Source organism: Hylobates moloch, unplaced genomic scaffold (genome assembly GCF_009828535.3).
Source record: "Hylobates moloch isolate HMO894 unplaced genomic scaffold, HMol_V3 SCAFFOLD_19, whole genome shotgun sequence".
Taxonomy (NCBI): Eukaryota; Metazoa; Chordata; class Mammalia; order Primates; family Hylobatidae; genus Hylobates; species Hylobates moloch.
In genome coordinates, this window is record NW_026652294.1 from 10,929,578 (window position 1) to 10,946,590 (window position 17,013).

General features: G+C 55.7%; 1 protein-coding gene across 1 annotated transcript in view; it reads left to right on the top strand.

Annotated features, from left to right (window-relative positions):
* Positions 1 to 4: 4 nt before the first annotated feature.
* The window catches only part of EMID1 (EMI domain containing 1), a gene marked incomplete at its 5' end in the record, with an annotated part of 54,690 nt that continues 37,681 nt past the window's right edge, over positions 5 to 17,013 (top strand). Inside the window, 3 exons of the mRNA XM_058431888.1 lie at positions 5 to 57; positions 8,851 to 8,964; positions 9,457 to 9,560. Coding sequence (XP_058287871.1) covers positions 5 to 57; positions 8,851 to 8,964; positions 9,457 to 9,560 — 271 coding nt within the window. The remainder of the gene's footprint in view (positions 58 to 8,850; positions 8,965 to 9,456; positions 9,561 to 17,013) is intronic.

Genomic DNA, 17,013 nt, shown 5'->3' on the forward strand with positions numbered 1-17,013 from the left:
GCTCCCGGGAGGCGGCGCTGCGTGGAGCATCGGGGCAGCTCCGTTCTCTGGACGCAGGTAAGAGCTCCCCCCGCCTTTGCACCCCGCTGGCCCGGGGTCCCGGCGCGCACACGCCACCACCTCCAGGAAGGGCCGGGATCGGGAGGGCGATCCAGTCCCCAGCCCGGGTGAGGGCAGGGACACGGCCATCCCGCGGTCCGGCTGAGGCTCCCGCGAGTGCGGGGTCCCCTACTCCATGTGTCGGAGCTGGCTGCCTCCCCTACTCCCTCCCTTTCAACCCAGGAGCCCGAGAGGAGGGGGAAGGGGCGCAACGAGGGCAAAGCCCTAGCCCTTCTGTCCGCCTGTCCCTAGGGCCCCTCCCTCTGCACTTGGGAAAGGCCTATGACACCCCCTAGCCGACCCTTCGTGGACTGTCTCTCCCCTTTTCCCTGTTCCTGTTTTTTGTTTTGTTTTGTTTTTTGTTTGTTTGTTTGTTTTGTACCCAGGCTATTTATCTCCCTCGAAGGAGGGACCAGGGTGGAGTCTCACAGCCCATGGGTCAGTGTCGGAGATTCCCCAGGGACCTGGCATTTTGGACAGAGAAAAGAGGGAGCACGGTCTTCCTTCTGCTCTCCTAGCGGCCAGGAATCTCCTCCCTGCTGGCCTTTAGGGAGGAGCTCCCAGAACCTGACATGGTGGGGCCCATTATTATATATAGTGTCCTCATCAATCCTTCAAGGACCGAATGAGGTAGGGAAAGCTGTTCCCATTCAACGGTTAAGCAAACTGAGACCCTAGGGAATTGGCATCATCTTTTAGACTCATGGGCTATTCACTGAAGAGCTGGGTTGCAAATCTGCCTTTCTGTCCTTGATGACAGTGTTTGAACCTGCCCTGGCCTCTGTCCTGGCTGCAGCCCCAGCCAGGGTCCCCTCTTAAAGGCCAGCCGCCGTTGTCCAAGGCAGACAATGTGGAGTAGCCAGGCCTCTCCAGGCCTTTTCATCCCATTCAAAGGCCTGCGCGGCCCCCACCCCCTACGGCCTCAATTCTTTAATTCTTTTCAGAAATTCTCCTTTCCCAGTGGTCAGGGGCCAGCATGCCCCTGCTGGGCTAGCAAGAGTGGTTGACATGGGCAGGGCTGGAGGATGGAGGTGGTTGAAGCATCTGAGGCCAGAAGAGCAGTTGTCTGAGACAGGGGTGGACGTGTGGCAGATGTTACAGCCACCACCTATATTGTGTGCAGACAACAGTTAGCCTGAGTCGGCCCCATTACCTGCATTCATCAGCTCCAGAATCTTCCCAGCTGCTTGGAGGTATGCTTTTTATGATTCTGTTTCATAGAGGAGGAAGATGAGGCTCAGAGAGGGAACTTGACCTGCCCAGAGCATGGATGTGAGCCACCAGGATCCCAGATGCTAAGAGGACAGAGACTGTGAACTCAGAAATCCCACTGCTAGGCTCAGGATGATGGTGGCGACAGCTTAAGGCCCAGACTGCCCTGCAGCCAGTTCAAGGCAGGGCTTCCCAGCCTGGGCTCCTCACCTCCCAGGGTCTCCTGGGTGGGAGCAGGATGGTGGCTATAACCAGGTATCTGGTGGTCACTGGGGACTGTCACTCCATGTGTCGACAGAAGCCTATCACAGTAGCCTGAGCATCCCAAAAGCCCTGTGGGCAACACTATTGCACCCATTGTACAGATAAGGAGGCTGAGGCCTACAGAGGAAAAGTGGCACCTGAATCCAGACCAGTCAATTTCCAAATCCAGTGGCTTTTTCTCCCCAGCAGCCTTCCTGGAAGAGAGAAAGAGGTTGTCAGCTTGGGGGTACCAGGAAAGGTTTGTAGTCATGATTAGGAGTTAGGGGCTCCGGCCTTGGACAGAATGGAGACAGAATTCCTTGCTGTTACAGGCTTGATGTGTGACCTCAAGTGGGTCACTTCCTGGCCATGGGTCTCAGTTTTGCTCTCAGTTTCCTTCTTTCCTCGTGGGAAGGACCAGCACGGGGCCTCACCTGCAGTGGTTCCTGCTATCAATCATGTCACATGGGGGTAGGGACCTGGAGCTTGAGGAGTCTGTGGGCTACCAGGACCTCCACTTGTGGCCCCATCCCCACGTTGCTGGAGACAGCATGGGGATGTCATGTCCTGTCAACCTTCCTGCCACCCACACCCCAGCACCCCAGGCACCCCTTGGCAGCCAAGGGACCAGACGCAGAAAAGAGGCTTTGTCCTGGGGAGGGGTGGCCTGGGAAGGCATCCAGGGGGCCGCCCCCAGCCTCAGGAATGTGGTGACACATGGAGACCCCCGGAACCAGGGTGCCCAAGGGCTATGCAGAGCTGCCTTGGCTTGTCCCTGCCCCTGGGGCTGCTTCCTGCCCTGCTGAGGTCCTTCTAAGCCTGGAGTCCGCTTCCTTTAACCACTCATCTCAGCGTTTCAGCTGAGGGTTCAAGCCTTCACCAGCCCAGATCTCTCGCCCCTACAGCACCGGCTTCCTTCCGGCAAATCCTAGGATCAGGGAGAATGGAGGGCTCTCAAATGGAGGGGATCTGCCCCAGCCTCTCTCTAGGGGGCTCCAATCCCAGCTGATGCCCACAGGGGTGACCTGGGTAGGTGCTTTCTCTTGGAGCCTCAGTTTCCCCCTCTGTAAAATGCAGAACCTGATAATCCCTATTCCAAGGGGAAGACCTTGTGAAGAAGGTACTGTGCTGGTGTCCCCAATCCCCAGGGAAGCCCCTGGACCACAGCTGCTGGGTGTGGGGCCCGTGTCTGGGCCTGAGCCCCTCAGTCCAGGAACAGGAATGAACAATAGCTGTTAGCGCTGTGCTAAGAGCTTTGAGTGAAGCTTCCCCCGCTGGAGGAAATTCTGCTGTCCCTATTTGCAGACGGACAAAATGAGGTCCAGAGAGGGTCAGGGCCTTGTCCAAGGTCACCAGTGTAGGAAGCAGCAGAGCCAGGGCTGGAACTTCGCCCCCACTGTGGGGCTCTGGCTCTCATCATACCACCCCCGCCCACCCGGTCCTTTCTTTCTTCTCCTTTTCATCACAGCTCTTGGCCCCGGGCCCGCTTGGCTGCCTCCTGCAATTAGCCCCTATCACTGTTCCGGATCGCAGCCCTGGGCCCTACAGAGACAAAGTCCCCCTGGGCCCCTCGTGGCAGGGGGTGGAGTGTGGGTGTAGGTGGGGGGCCCTTGTGGGGGTGGCCGGTGCCAGGCTGAGCTGGTCTGGCCTGTTTCTCCCCTCCTGGAGGCCTCTGGGGGCCTGAAGGTGCTGAGTGGGCAGAAGTGTTGGGTCCAGGAGGGAAATGCCGCCTCTTCCCAGCCCCTGCCCTCACCTGCCCCACTGCCCAGCCTCATCCAGCTCTTGGGCAGCTTATCAATGACCACACCCCAGGGAAGGAAGCCCCCAGGGGCTGCAGGGATGGAGCACATGGGGATGGGTCCCTTCATGTGTGGAAACCTCGGGTCCCAGCTCCTCTGCCCGGAGCTGCTGCCCGTTCTCCATCATTCAGTCATTCAACAAACCTCGCTGAGCGTCCTCAGGCTGAGCCCTACACAAACTTGGTCCTAGCTCATGCCCTCCTCCAGCACCTGTGTGAGTGAGTAAAGCCCAGGGCTACTGTGAGTGGCTAATGGGTGATGCCCAACCCCTGTCTGGGCCTGAGGGCTGAGACCCAAAGGATGAATAAGAGTTGGCTGGAGCAAGAGGGAGGGGCTTTCCAGGCAGAGGGATCTTCATATGCTAAGATCAGAGGTGGGAGAAGGGGCTGCATGAGTGTGCAGGAGAGGCGAGCAGAATAAAAAGTGAAGGGCAGCGCTTGCAGGGCTATAGGGAGTCATGGTGGGCTGCAGACTCCATAGTGGGTGGTGGCAACATTAGGTCTGCACTTTAGAAAGAGCCTCCTGCTATCCCTGGAAGGTGGATAGAGGTGCAGGAGGGTGGCAGGGCCAGGCTGGGACCCTGTGGAGGAGCTCGGGCTGATGCTAGGAGTCCTGGGGCTGGGGTCCTCAAGGTGGGGGATGGGGTAATTATTAGTGATCCCCAGGTGGAGGGGGCAAGGGACTAAACTTGAACTCCACCTGGCATGAGTGTCCTCTCCTGTGCAAAAGGTCTGGCTAGCCGGCCACCAGCTCCATGTCTCCTAAGGAGAGGATTCAAGCACAGTCCAGATTGTGGCAACCAGGCAGGGACCCACGTGGCAAATTTTTTTTTTTGAGACGGAGTTTTGCTCCTGTTGCCCAGGCGGGAGTGCAATGGCATGATCTTGGCTCACCGCAACCTCTGCCTCCTGGGTCCAAGCGATTCTCCTGCCTGGTATTACAGGCATGCGCCACCATGCCCGGCTAATTTTGTATTTTTAGTAGAGACAGGGTTTCTCCATGTTGGTCAGGCTGGTCTCGAACTCCCGACCTCAGGTGATCCGCCCACCTCAGCCTCCCAAAGTGTTGGGATTACAGGCATGAGCCACTGCGCCCGGCCAAGAATTTTTTTTGAGAGACAAGGTGTCACTATTGCCCAGGCTGTAGTGCAGTGGCATGATTATAGCTCATTGTAGCCTCAAACTCCTGAGCTGAAGCGATCCTCTCACCTCAACCTCCCAAGTAGCTGTGACTACAGGCACGCACCAATAGTGGAGATTTTAATTAAGGAAGAAGAAGGAAAAACACTTTTTTTTTTTCTCTAGCTTCCCCCTGATAAAAAGAAGGACAGCTCTGGCCATTGTGGACCATCACAGGCCCACCTCTCCCGGCCTAGTCTGGGGGCTGGGCATGTGAGGGCTGTTGTCCACATGTGTGTGTGTGAGGGCAGATGGCTCTGTGCGTGCCTATATAGATATATGTGAGAAGATGGTCAACAGTGCCCTGCTGGGCCTGCCTTCACCTGTTTGTGTACATGTGAGAAGTGTGTGTGTGTGTACACATGTGCCTGCGTGTGCATAGGTGTACATGAATGAGAGCACTGTGGGGCCCTGTGTGGACATGTCCAGAGATCACAACTTCAGCCTATCTGCGTCCATGCGAGAGGGCATGCGTGTGTGTGTGCGTGTGCAGGTGTGTCAGTGTGTGTGCAAGTGTGGACGCATTTGCGGGGAGAAGGTTTGACTGTGACTGTGTGCCCCTCTGGGCCTGCTTTGGTCTGTCTATGTCCATGTGACAGAGCCAATGAGTGTGTGTATGTGAATGTGTGAGGGCACAGAGCCCTGTTTCTGCAGGTATGGACTTGTATGCAGGGAGGACGGTCATTTCTGTGATTAAGTGTCCTGCTGGATTTGCCTTAGCCTGTCTGTGTGCATTTGTGTGCATGTATGTAGCGGTGTGTTTATGTGGATCTGTGTGTGCACATGGAGGCCCGTGTGTCCATGCATTGTGTGTACATATGCCTTTGTGTGTCTGTGTGCACATGCTCACTGCAATGCATATTTGCCCTGTGTGCCTGTGTGTGCATGTGTGTGTGTGTCTATGTGTTTGTGTGGATCTGTGTGCATGTGCATGAGCACGTGTGTCCATGCATTGTGTGTACATATGCCTGTGTGTGTCTGTGTGCATGTGCTCACTGCCATGCATATTTGCCCTGTGTGCCTGTGTGTGCATGTGTGTGCGTGCATTTGCGTGTGCAGGCACTGTGTGTTTGCATCTGCTCATTGGCATAGTGTATCATTCTGTGTCCAGGGGCCCTTTCCTGTCTCGAGAGCTTCCGACTGTCCTCTGCCCAGATTGTCCTCTTCCTCCCTCCCTCCTTCACTCACGAAGCCCCTGGGCCAGCCTGATGAGTGTCACATAGGCTTCAAGGAGCCTCTGAACCCCCTTAACCTGTACACCAAGTTTTATGAATATTTCTGGAGATGAGCCACGATTCACAGCAATTTTCTAAAGGGGCTTATGCCCCTACTCTCCATATTCAACCCTAACAGGTTCAAAACCACACCTCTGGGTTTTTTTTTGTTTTGAGACAGAGTTTCGCTCTGCCGCCCAGGCTGGAGTGCAGTGGCACGATCTGGGCTCACTGCAACCTCTGCCTCTCAGGTTCGAACGATTCTCCTGCTTCAGCCTCCTAAGTAGCTGGGATTACAGGCGCACACCACCACGCCCAGCTAATTTTTTTATTTTTAGTAGAGATGAGGTTTTGCCATGTTGCCCAGGCTGGTCTGGAACTCCTGATCTTCAAGTGATCCACCTACCTTGGCCTGCCAAAGTGCTGGGATTACAGGCGTAAGCCACTGCACCTGACCTTTTTTTTTTAATTAAAAAAAATTTTTTTATAGAGATGGGGTTCTCACCATGTTGCCCCGGCTGGTCTTGAACTCTTGGCCTCAAGTGATCCTCCTTGCCTCAGCCTCCAAAAGAGCTGAAATCTTCACCTACTCATTAGGAGAAACACTTCTAGCCTAGGATTGAAAGTGCAAGCTCTGGAGCCAGAGGGACTTGAGTTCCAACCCTGACTGTGCCACCTATCATGGGTGCCTGGGGCACGTCCTGGACCCCAGAATCTCAGTCTTCCCATCTGTAAAGTGGCCTTTTTTTTTTTTTTTTTATATGGAGTCTCACTCTGTTGCCCAGGCTGGAATGCAATGGTGCGATCTCAGCTCACTGCCACCTCTGCCTCCCAGATTCAAGCAATTCTCCTGCTTCAGCCTCCTGAGTAGCTGGGATTACAGGCTCCCACCATCACACTCAGCTAATTTTTTGTATTTTTAGTAGAGACAGGGTTTCACCATGTTGCCCAGGCTGGTCTCGAACTCCTGAGCTCAGGTGATCCACCCATCTCGGCCTGCCAGAGTGGTGGGATTACAGGCGTGAGCTACCGTGCCCGGACTGAAGTGGCTTTTTAATAGAGTGTGAGAATTTAACTGAGCGAACACGTGGAAGGCTCTGGGCACAGCTCCTGGTGTGCAGCAAGCATGATAAACATAGCTACTGTTCGTGTAGTAGACGGAGCAGATGGAAAGCCCTCCTTGCTCCCAGAGGTGGCAGTTTGAGAAAAGAGTGTCATTTTTTTCTTACTTTATATGCACATATCTGTACATGTGCACGCACATGTAAATAGTTGACGTTCTGTCTCTCTCTTAATGTAATAGAAATGCAATCACTGTATATCCATTAGTCTTTGTCTGCTTTTTTTCTCCCTGTAACTAGGTATGATAGCTGGGTCTCAGGTCAGCACGCGGAGACCTCGGGCTTTGTCACAGCATCTGGTTTCCTGTGTCTGGTGGCTCCATAGCTGTTTAGGCTGTTCCCAGTCTTGTGCCATTTCTGATGGTGCTGTGGCAGGCACCTGTCACCTCTGCATAAGATGGCTGGCCGAGGGCTCAGTTGAGCTTCTCCTGCTTCATGGGCCAAACTGAACCATCCCTTCTCCCAGCCTTCCCACCTCCAGGACTGTACCTAGGTTGTTTCCTCTTCCAGCACTGATTCTGGTGTGGCACAGAAAGATGAAGGGAATTCCACAGGGCCCTAAATTGAGTTAGTTGCCTCGTCCTGGTCCAGGAGTTTCTCCTTCTGGTGGTCTGGGGTGGGGGCAGGGCTGCAGCGAGTGGGGGCCGCACTGTGGTCGGCATGGGAGTCTCTGTGACGGCCGGGACATTCCAGGTGCTCAGCAGCCCTCAGCCCTGCACAGGGTCACAGGCCCTGTGCTTTTTGCAGGGGCTGGGGAAGGAGGGATGGTTTCAGGTGACGCTTCTCAGCCTGGGTCCCCCACCCCTCCCAGACTTTCTTCCTGCCCTCAAGCCTGGGGTCAGCAGGTTCCCAGGCCGGGGCGTTCACAGAGCCACAGACCGTGGCTCAAGGAGACGAGGAGAAGACGGGAGCTGAGGCTCTGGGATGGAGTCAGAGGCTGGGCTAGGCCATCCACATTGCTGTGTTCAAATCTGGCTCCTCCATGCACCAGCTGACATGAGCAGTTGTCTTCACCTCCCCAAGCCTCAGTTTCCCCTCTGTAAAAACAGGGTGGGGGTACCTTCCTCACTCACCATTAGAGGATAGTGTAAATACCCTTAGCATACAATAAGTGCTCAATATGTGCAGTGCACTCTGATTATTAGTTGGTGTTTGGAGAAGTCAGTCCTCTGGGCTTGGGGCATTTATTACACATCCCAGCCATCCCACAGAGGGGACATGGGTGTGAGTGAGACAAGGCCTCTCCTCTTGCATGCTGGCGGAGGGGACAGGCACAAATTGACAGCTTAATTCAGTGTGACAGGTGTGCAGATGCTGCGGGAGCCAGGGCAGGGCACCATCAGAACTGCTCGGGTCAGGGTGGAGATGGGAAAGGATGGAGGGAATAGGCCACGTCACATCCGGGCTTTGAAGGTAGGAGGCGCCATGGGGAGAAGCGGAGGAAGGGCACTCCAGGCAGAGGGCCCAGCACCAGCAAAGGCCTGGGGCAGGTGTGGGTACAGGAGATCCTGAGGGTTGGGGAGTTGGGTAGGCAAGGCAAGGATATAGGCAGGTTTCCATTCTGTGACACTCCCTCTAGGGAGGGACCGAGGGGCAGATGGAGAGGCCACTCACTGCAGTTGTCCAGGCAAGAGCCAGGCACTGATGATGGCCTGGATGGGTCAAAGTTGGAGAGGAGAGAAGTTGGGGAGGGAGAGCTCAGGGGAAGATGGCCCGCTTCCGTCTTTCCCCTGCTGTTCATTCCTCAACACCTACCGAGAGCTTTCTGCACAGCCCCACCCCCCGGGCCGTGGCATTCACCCCTCAGCCACGGAGACTCCCACCAGCCATTTGGGCCCAAATGACTTTGCAAGCTCAGGGGTTCTCGCTGCCTGGGGATTCAGGGCTCTTGAAGAGAACACGGACGTCCTCACTCATCCTCCCGGAGTCCCCGGCAGGGGACCCCGCATGGTACCTGAGTTTCCTCTCTTTGGGTCTGTTTCAGGAACTGGTGCTCCTATGTGGTGACCCGCACCATCTCATGCCATGTGCAGAATGGCACCTACCTTCAGCGAGTGCTGCAGAACTGCCCCTGGCCCATGAGCTGTCCGGGGAGCAGGTAAATGAGGTGGAGAAGGAGCTGATGGCATTCCAGGTGGAGGCACAGTTTGGGCAAAGGCCTGGTTGTGAGACTGCATGGGGAGTGTGGGGGAAGACTGGACCCCTGGGTGGGCGGAGCAAAGGCAGCATCAGCTGACACCATTCTCAGCCTATCCGCTGTGCTGTTGAAGCACCTGGAGGGCTTCCTGAGGGAGGGATACACCATTTGCCTGCATTCCTTTACTCAGTGAGTATTCACTGCTGGGCTCAGGCCAGCCCAGTCTGCAGGGTCTTCCTGTCCAGCTGGTATCCAATCTCCAATCCCTGTGGCAAGGTCGGGGGGCGGGACAGAAGGGCTGAATCCCAAAATACAGGAGGAGAGAGCCTCCAAAGGGACCTGGAGGCAGCAGAGGATCCTGGAAGCTCTGGGTTTGTCCCCATGGGTGTCCAGGGCAGTGGGAGAGGTCATGGAGGACCCTGTCTCAGCTGGGCCACCTGGGGACTCTTTCAGCTACAGAACTGTGGTGAGACCCACATACAAGGTGATGTACAAGATAGTGACCGCCCGTGAGTGGAGGTGCTGCCCTGGGCACTCGGGAGCGAGCTGCGAGGAAGGTAGGACTGCCTGGCTGGCTCCCGGGGCCCCGCGACAGCAGGCCAGGTGCCTCCCTGCAGGTGCATGGAGCCGTGAACTGTTAGACAGTCACGCACAGTACCGTGCCTGCTGGGGCCAGCTGCACAGAGCCTGGCTCAGACACCGTCAGTGCTTGTTGTCCCCCCTGCCCCCCACGGTGACCGCTTGCCTCTTGGGAGACTCTCAGGACCCCCAGAAGAATATTATACATGCTGCATAGCTCACATTTTAAGTCATGCCATCCTAAGTCTTTCCTCCACACTTGGGGAAAACCCATCCAGACATTTCTGTATGACATGATAACAGACATTACAGGGAAGCAAAGAACCATTTTAGTCAGTTCATGGGTCAGAGAGGTAAGAATGCTTTTACCTATCCTGCAGATGAGGAAACCGAGGCTCAGGAAGGGGAGGGGCACACACCTCTGTCTGTCTGCCAGGCTGTACTCCCCGCCCCCCATCCCTGGGCTCCAGGGATGGGAGGGCTCGGCTGGGCCCTTGTGTGCGGAGCATGTCCCCAGGCTCAGGGACTTCTCTCACCCCACCTGGCTTCACTGTGTGTACCTCTGGGTGGCTCAGGGCTGAGCACCCTGCAGGGGCACAGAGGAGGCAGCCTGGGCCTCCCAGGAGCCTGGCCACACTCTCCCCTGCAGAACCCTCTCCTCTCCTCCAGGCACCTGCCCCTCTGCTGAGCAGCCCAGGCCCCTCCCATCCTCACTGCCTGGCTGAACCCATGAGCAGCAGAGTTTTGGACACCAAGAGCTGTGTTTCCAAGCATGGCGCTAAAGAGGATGGGCTGGCCCAGAACCATCCTGAGAACCAGGCTCAGAGACAGCTCAAGGGACAGAAGAATTCAGGGCCCCCAAAGCAGCACATGAACGTGAACATCAGTCTCAGGACATACCCCAATTCCAGAAACACAAATGTGTGAAAATGTAGCCTCTGACTCAAAGGAACATGGTGCTTCCAGAAGCCACGGCTCACAGGTGTTTCTTGGGAGATTTGCACACTACACCTCCCGGGGACCCTCAACAGCCCAGTTCACAGATAGGGTGAATGAGGCCCAGTGAGGTGGAGTGGAGTGCCCAGAGGCACACAGCCATGGGGATGGGGTTCAGAACTCACCACGCAGTGGGGAGGGGTCTGGCAGGTTCTGACATGGGGTAGAGGAGTACCCAGTGAGGCCGGGGAGAAACCGGGTGGCTAGAGGGAGAGCCGAGACGCCCCATGCCAAACACCCCTGCAGAGAGGCAGCCACAAGGGCCGGTGTGGGAGGCTGGAGCGGGTGGACAGACGTTTGAAGGGGAGCCAGGAACAGCACCCTCTTGTCGCTGGTGGGAGGGAGAGGGGAAGGCAGGTGAGGCCGAGGGACAGGAGAGCCAGCCAGGAGGGGCGGCTGCCAAGGAGACCACAGAGGAGCTGTGGAGGGGAGGGCCAAATCCCCAGGGCATGGGGGCCGCCTGGGCCCAGGCAGGGCCTCCCCAGACAAAGGCCATTCTGTCCCTGGCTCCCCTCCCAAGGGCAGACCTTCCTGGTCTCTGGGGCCTTCAAGGAGCAGGTGAGGGAGAGGACAGGTGGGGACAGCACCCATGCCCTTGAATCTAGCTGCTAGAGGCCGTGAGTCCAGGAGCCAGACCAAGGGCTGGGGGCTCTGCTGATGCTAAAGCAGGGGCATGAGCCAGGCAATGGAGCCAGGCCAGTTCCCTCTGTGGGGCCTTCAGGTCCCAGCGTGGGTATGGGATATCTGAGGCTTCCTGGGCCGGGCCAGCTCTGCTGCACACCAGCTGCATGGCCTTGGGCCGGGGACTTCCCATGCTTGTGCAAGTCATTGTGCAAGGGCCCTGGGCTTGGGGGTGCCGCACTCCAGGCAGCATTCTTCTCCTGCCCACTCGGAGGGAAAGGCACCGTCACTAAAAGGCACCAAGCTGCTGTGTGTGCCTGCAGCAGCCCGGGCTCCTCCACATTCAGCCTCAGTGTCCTCACCTGGGAAATGGGCAGGATAAGAGTCTGCCTCCCTGGGTATTGCTAGGATGAAGTGTTGGAGCCTGTGGAGGAAAGGGAGGTGAGTGAGTGGATGCATCCACTATTCCAGAAAACTCTGCGGGGGTCCTAGGAATGGGGAGCAGAGAGGCATAGGGACATTGCCAGGGGACCCTGGTCTCTTTCCTTCCTCCCACAGTTGGGTTCAGGCTGGGCTCCCAAGCTGCTTCTCCTGCTGGTGCACACTTTTGTCACTTGCCCAGTGCTGTCTCTTGACCCTCGAGCCCTAGAGCTGCATCACCAAGGCCAACAGGGCCCAGGGCAGCCTGGGGTGGGCCAAAGGAGGAGAGGGAACACCTGCCATTCTGGAATCCAGCCCTAAATCAGCTGCACTCTGCTGTGTGACTTGGGGCAAGTCACTTCTCCTCTCTGAACCTTGGCTTTATCTGGAAGTCACCCAGCATGAAGAAGTAGCACTCATGCTTGGCTCATGGTAGATGCTCCACAAATGTCTTCCTCTCCCATCCTGCTCCCCCACGACCTACCCCACGCTGGGGATTCCATGGCGACCTGGCAGACACAGCCCTGCCTCCCGCCTCTGAGACCCCACTTCACAGTCAGCTGCTCAAGAAACGGACCTTGAGTCTCTGTGAGGCTGGTGGGCTCTAGTAAAGGACTTCACGGCGCTGGGCCCTGGTTTTCTGCAGAATGGGGATGTTCACTTTGTGACAAATGAGGATTGTCTCATTTGATGTCCATGGCAACCTGTGGAGAAGGGGCTAGAATGGGCTCCATTTTACAGATGGAGAAACTGAGGCTCAGAGAGGTAATGGGACTGGCCCGAGGTCACTCAGCAGGTGAGAGCCAGGATTGGGACCTGTCTGAGCAAGCTTCTGTGCCCCCAGGCCTCAGGAGGTGGGGCTGGCCAAGGGGTCACCTGGCCGCCTCTCATCAGAAACAATAGGGCTTATCAGAAACAATGGGTGAGGAAGAACCAAGGCCAGAATGCACCAAGTGGGCCAGGGAGGGGTGGGCACAATGCCAGGGCCATGTCAGGAGGGCGGGACGAGCCCCACAGTCACCTTTTCTGGGCCTGGGCCTGACCCCCTGAATGCCTGGGCCAGACCCCCTGAGTGCCTGGGCCAGTGGGCTCTGCTGACAGTGGGGCTGCTGCAGTAAACCCCTTGTCACTCTGCCTCTTGAGACTTCCTGCAGACAGATCAGCCCCACTGTCCAGATGGTGAAAGTGAAGCTCAGAGAGGGTGTGGGTCTCACATAAGGTCACACAGCAAGCAAGTATTGTCGCCAGGTTTCTCCCCAGGGTGCCGACCTGAGTTCTGTGGCATCCTCCTGCAATAATCAGGACAAGGGGAAGGAAAGCTGCCACCGTCCTCCATGCTGGGCGCTACAAGGCATACCCCCTGCAGGAGCCATCAAGTAATGGTACAGAAGGCCCAGATGCAGAAACTGAGGCTCAGAGAGGGGAATGCCTTGTCCAGGGGAGCAGCCTGTGAGCTGAGGAGCAGGGCTCAAACCCGGTCAGTCTGACTGCAGTCAGGGGTCTTTCCCCTGCAGCAGTGCTGGCTGAGGATGTCCCCGGGAGCGTGTTCGGACAGCTGGGATGCTGTGAGGCTGGCGGAAGCCAGTCTCAGCTCCAGCTCCTCCTAGATAGAAAGATAGAGAGGCAGGGGCTCCCTCCCCTCCCCTCCCCATGGGCCCCCTGGAGCTGGGCTCCCTCTGCTTCTCGCTCATAGGTCCCATTGTCCCCAGCATACGTATTCCTTCCCCATCCATGGTTCCTCACAGCCCTTGTCTTCCAAGAAGAGGAACCAGAGAGAGGACACTTGCCCGAGGTCGACTGCAAAATAGCCTAAGAACGGGCCACACAGTGGCTCACACCTGTAATCCGAGCACTTTGGGAGGCCAAGGCAGGAGGATTGCTTGAGGCCAGAAGTTCAAGACTAGCCTGGGCAACATAGCAGACCCTATCTCAAAAAAAAAGTTAAAAAATTAGCTGGGCATGGTGGTGCACACCTGTAGTCCTGGCTACTCGGGAGGCTGAGGCAGGAGGATTGCTTGAGCCCAGGAGTTCAAGTCTGCAGTGAGCTGTGATCCTGCCACTGCACTCCAGCTTAGGTGACAGAGCAAGATCCTGTCTCTAAAAATAAAATTTTAAAATAGCCTAAAAACAGACTGAGGTTCTAGCCCAGGCCCTTCCTGGGCTCCTTGGTCTCTTCTACCATCCAGGGCTGGGCACTCTCCACACACATCTCTTTCATCCTAACCAGGCTCCAGGTATGGTGCTAAGTCTGAGCTTTACTTTGCAGATTCAGAATCCAAGGGCTAAACATTGCAAATCCACCTACATCCACCACCCAGCTACCCCCACTCCTGGGAGTCCCAGCAACCCCCACCTCCTGCCAGCCCATCCTGCACGCCCAGCCAACAATGGCTGCCTCCTCCACACTCTCAGCCCCTGCCTGCATCCCCTGAACCTCACCCTCCCTCTGTTTGGAACCCCTGCCCACACCAGCTTTGTCTCCCATACACGGCCTTGGCAGTGGCCGGCAAGTCGCTGCTCTGCCTGCAACCCCCTGGGTGCTCCCACCTGGCTAGGTTGACCCCCATCCTGCCACCATTACTCCCACATCCCCAGTGCCTGGCACGGGCCACGTATAAAGTGAGTGCACAGGAATTGAATAGGAACTTTGCCTATCCTGAAGAGGAGGCCAGGCCAGACATAGACTAAGCCTTCCCGGAGGCTCCTGATTGGGCTGGAGGGTTCTTGGAGCTCCCAGCCCCAGCTCTGACCCTAACCCCTGGCTCTGGCCACTGGAAGCAAATATTTACATTTGCAAAGTAAATTCCTTGCAGGAGACTAGGACTGGGGCTGGGAAGGCTGCCTCCCTATGGCCTGTGGTTACTAAACCGAGCAGAGCAGATCTGGGGGGTCAGTTGTGAACGAGGAAGCCCTTCCTTTGGCTCCTCTCCAGGGAGAGAAAGTCATGAAGGTGGATCCCAGGGACACCTCTAGCTTTTCACACCCCTAATCCCCAACTTTTCACATCCCTAATCCCCAATTTAGGGCAAGATTGGAATCCCAGCTCCCCTCGTCCCACTGCAAGGACAGAGCGGAAGCGTCTCCTCTCTGGACCTCAGTGTTCTGTGTCATGAGGTGTCGTGAGGGTCCTGAGAAGAGGCACAAAGCTTAGCTCAGGCCTGGCACTGGGCAGAGGGAAGAAGAGCTGCTTATGGGGCCCAGGGCTAGAAACTACAGACAGCGCTGGCCTTGTGGAGGTCAAGACGGAGTGATGAGCTTCGAGGGGGCTTTGACACTGGTAGGTGTACTGGCCTGTTTGGGGAGGCTTCCTGGAGGAGGTGACATGGGTGCAGCAGCTGTAGAGATTAGGGGAGGGCATGGGGTGGGAACGTGCGTGCGTGTGTGTGTGTGTGTGTGTGTGTGTGTGTGTGTAGGGCATGTGAGGACCTCCCAGATGGTGGGAAGTGGCCCACAGTCAGGCTCCCAGAGTGGAGCTGGGGTTTGTGGTCCTGGGACCAGCCTTCAGGGCCTCCCTGGGAGGACAAGGTTGAGGCTAGGGAGGAACCCTTCAGAAGGGACCACCAGGCTGAGAAGAGGAGGGTCTCAGCTCACGGGGGCCTGTTTCAGGGCCTTTGACCAAACACCAGTGGGAGGGATATGACATTTGTTTTGTTTTGTTTTGTTTTTTTGAGAAGGAGTCTCACTCTGTCTCCCAGGCTGGAGTGCAGTGGCGTGATCTCAGCTCACTGCAAGCTCCGCCTCCTGGGTTCACGCCATTCTCCTGCCTCAGCCTCCCGAGTAGCTGGGACTACAGGCGCCTGCCACTGCGAACGGCTAATTTTTTGTATTTTTAGTAGAGACGGGGTTTCACTGTATTAACCAGGATGGTCTCGATCTCCTGACCTCGTGATCTGCTCGCCTCGGCCTCCCAAAGTGCTGGGATTACAGGCGTAAGCCACCGCGCCCGGCCGGGATATGACATTTTTGTCCAACAGCAGATCTCCCCACAACCTGTGGCTTCTTCCTTACTGGAATTTTGTGTGCTACAGGGTCGTTTTACAACCTGCTACAGCCCTTAAAATGTTTCTGTCCATTTCTCAGAATTTGGGGGGAGTTTTTGGATAACTTTTTGTGAATCTTGTATCCAAAGCCAACATTTTCTGGTCTTTTGAACAGTTATTTCTTTAAACTCTTTTCTTTTTTTAATTTAAATTTGCAATTACTTTGAACATTTGATGTCTGTGCTGCTGGTCAGACCATGTTTTTATTTGTTTTTCTAATTCTTTCTGGCCCCTGGAGAAACATCGAAAACAAACTGGTTGAAAAAGAATTTCCAGCCACAAGTTTACAAATTAATAACTCAGGGACACTCTAGTGTGACATTAAAACATTTATGCTGATTTTATTATTTTTTTAGATAGGGTCTCACTGTTTCAGTGCAGTGGCACAATCACAGCTCACTGCAACCTCGACCTTCCAAGTTCAAGCTATCCTCCCGTATCAGTCTCCCAAGTAGCTGGGACTACAGGCATGCACCACCACACCCAGCTAATTTTTAAATTTTTTGTAGAGACAAAGTTTTGCCATGTTACCCAGGCTGGTCTGAAACTCCTGGGCTCAAGCAATCTGCCCCCTTTAGCCTCCCAAAGTGCTGGGATTACAGGTGTGAGCCACTGCTCCTGGCCCATTTATGCTGCCTTTTTTTTGTTTGTTTTAGAGGAGTCTCACTTTATCGCCCAGGCTGTAGTGCAGTGGTGCAATTTCAGCTCACTGCAACCTCCACTCCCAGGTTCAAGCGATTCTCCTGCCTCAGCCTCCCAAGTAGCTGGGATTACATGCACGCACCACCACCCCCAGCTAATTTTTGTATTTTTAGTAGAGACAGTGTTTCGCCATGTTGGCCAGGCTGGTCTCGAACTCCTGACCTCAGCTGATCCACCCGCCTCGGCTTCCCAAAGTGCTGGGATTACAGGCGTGAGCCACTGTGCCCGGCCTGTGTTGACTTTTAAGACAGTTGTGTCTGCCTTATATTTGGTTTGCTTGCTCAAAATTTATTTTCAGTTGGTGATTCATGTATTCAACAACAAAAGTTTTGTACATGGCCAGGCGCGGTGGCTCATGCCTGTAATCCCAGCACTTTGGGAGGCCAAGGCGGGTGGATCACGAGGTCGGGAGATGGAGACCATCCTGGCTAATATGGTGAAACCCCACCTCTACTAAAAACATCAAAAATTAGCTGGGTGTGGTGGCATGCTCCTGTTGTCCCAATTACTCAGGAGGCTGAGGCAGGAGAATCGCTTGAACCCAGGAGGCGGAGGTTGCAGTGAGCCGAGATTGCACCACTGCATTCCAGCCTGGGTGACAGAGCGAGACTCCGTCTCAAAAAAAAAAAAAAAAATCAAAAAAAAAAAAAAA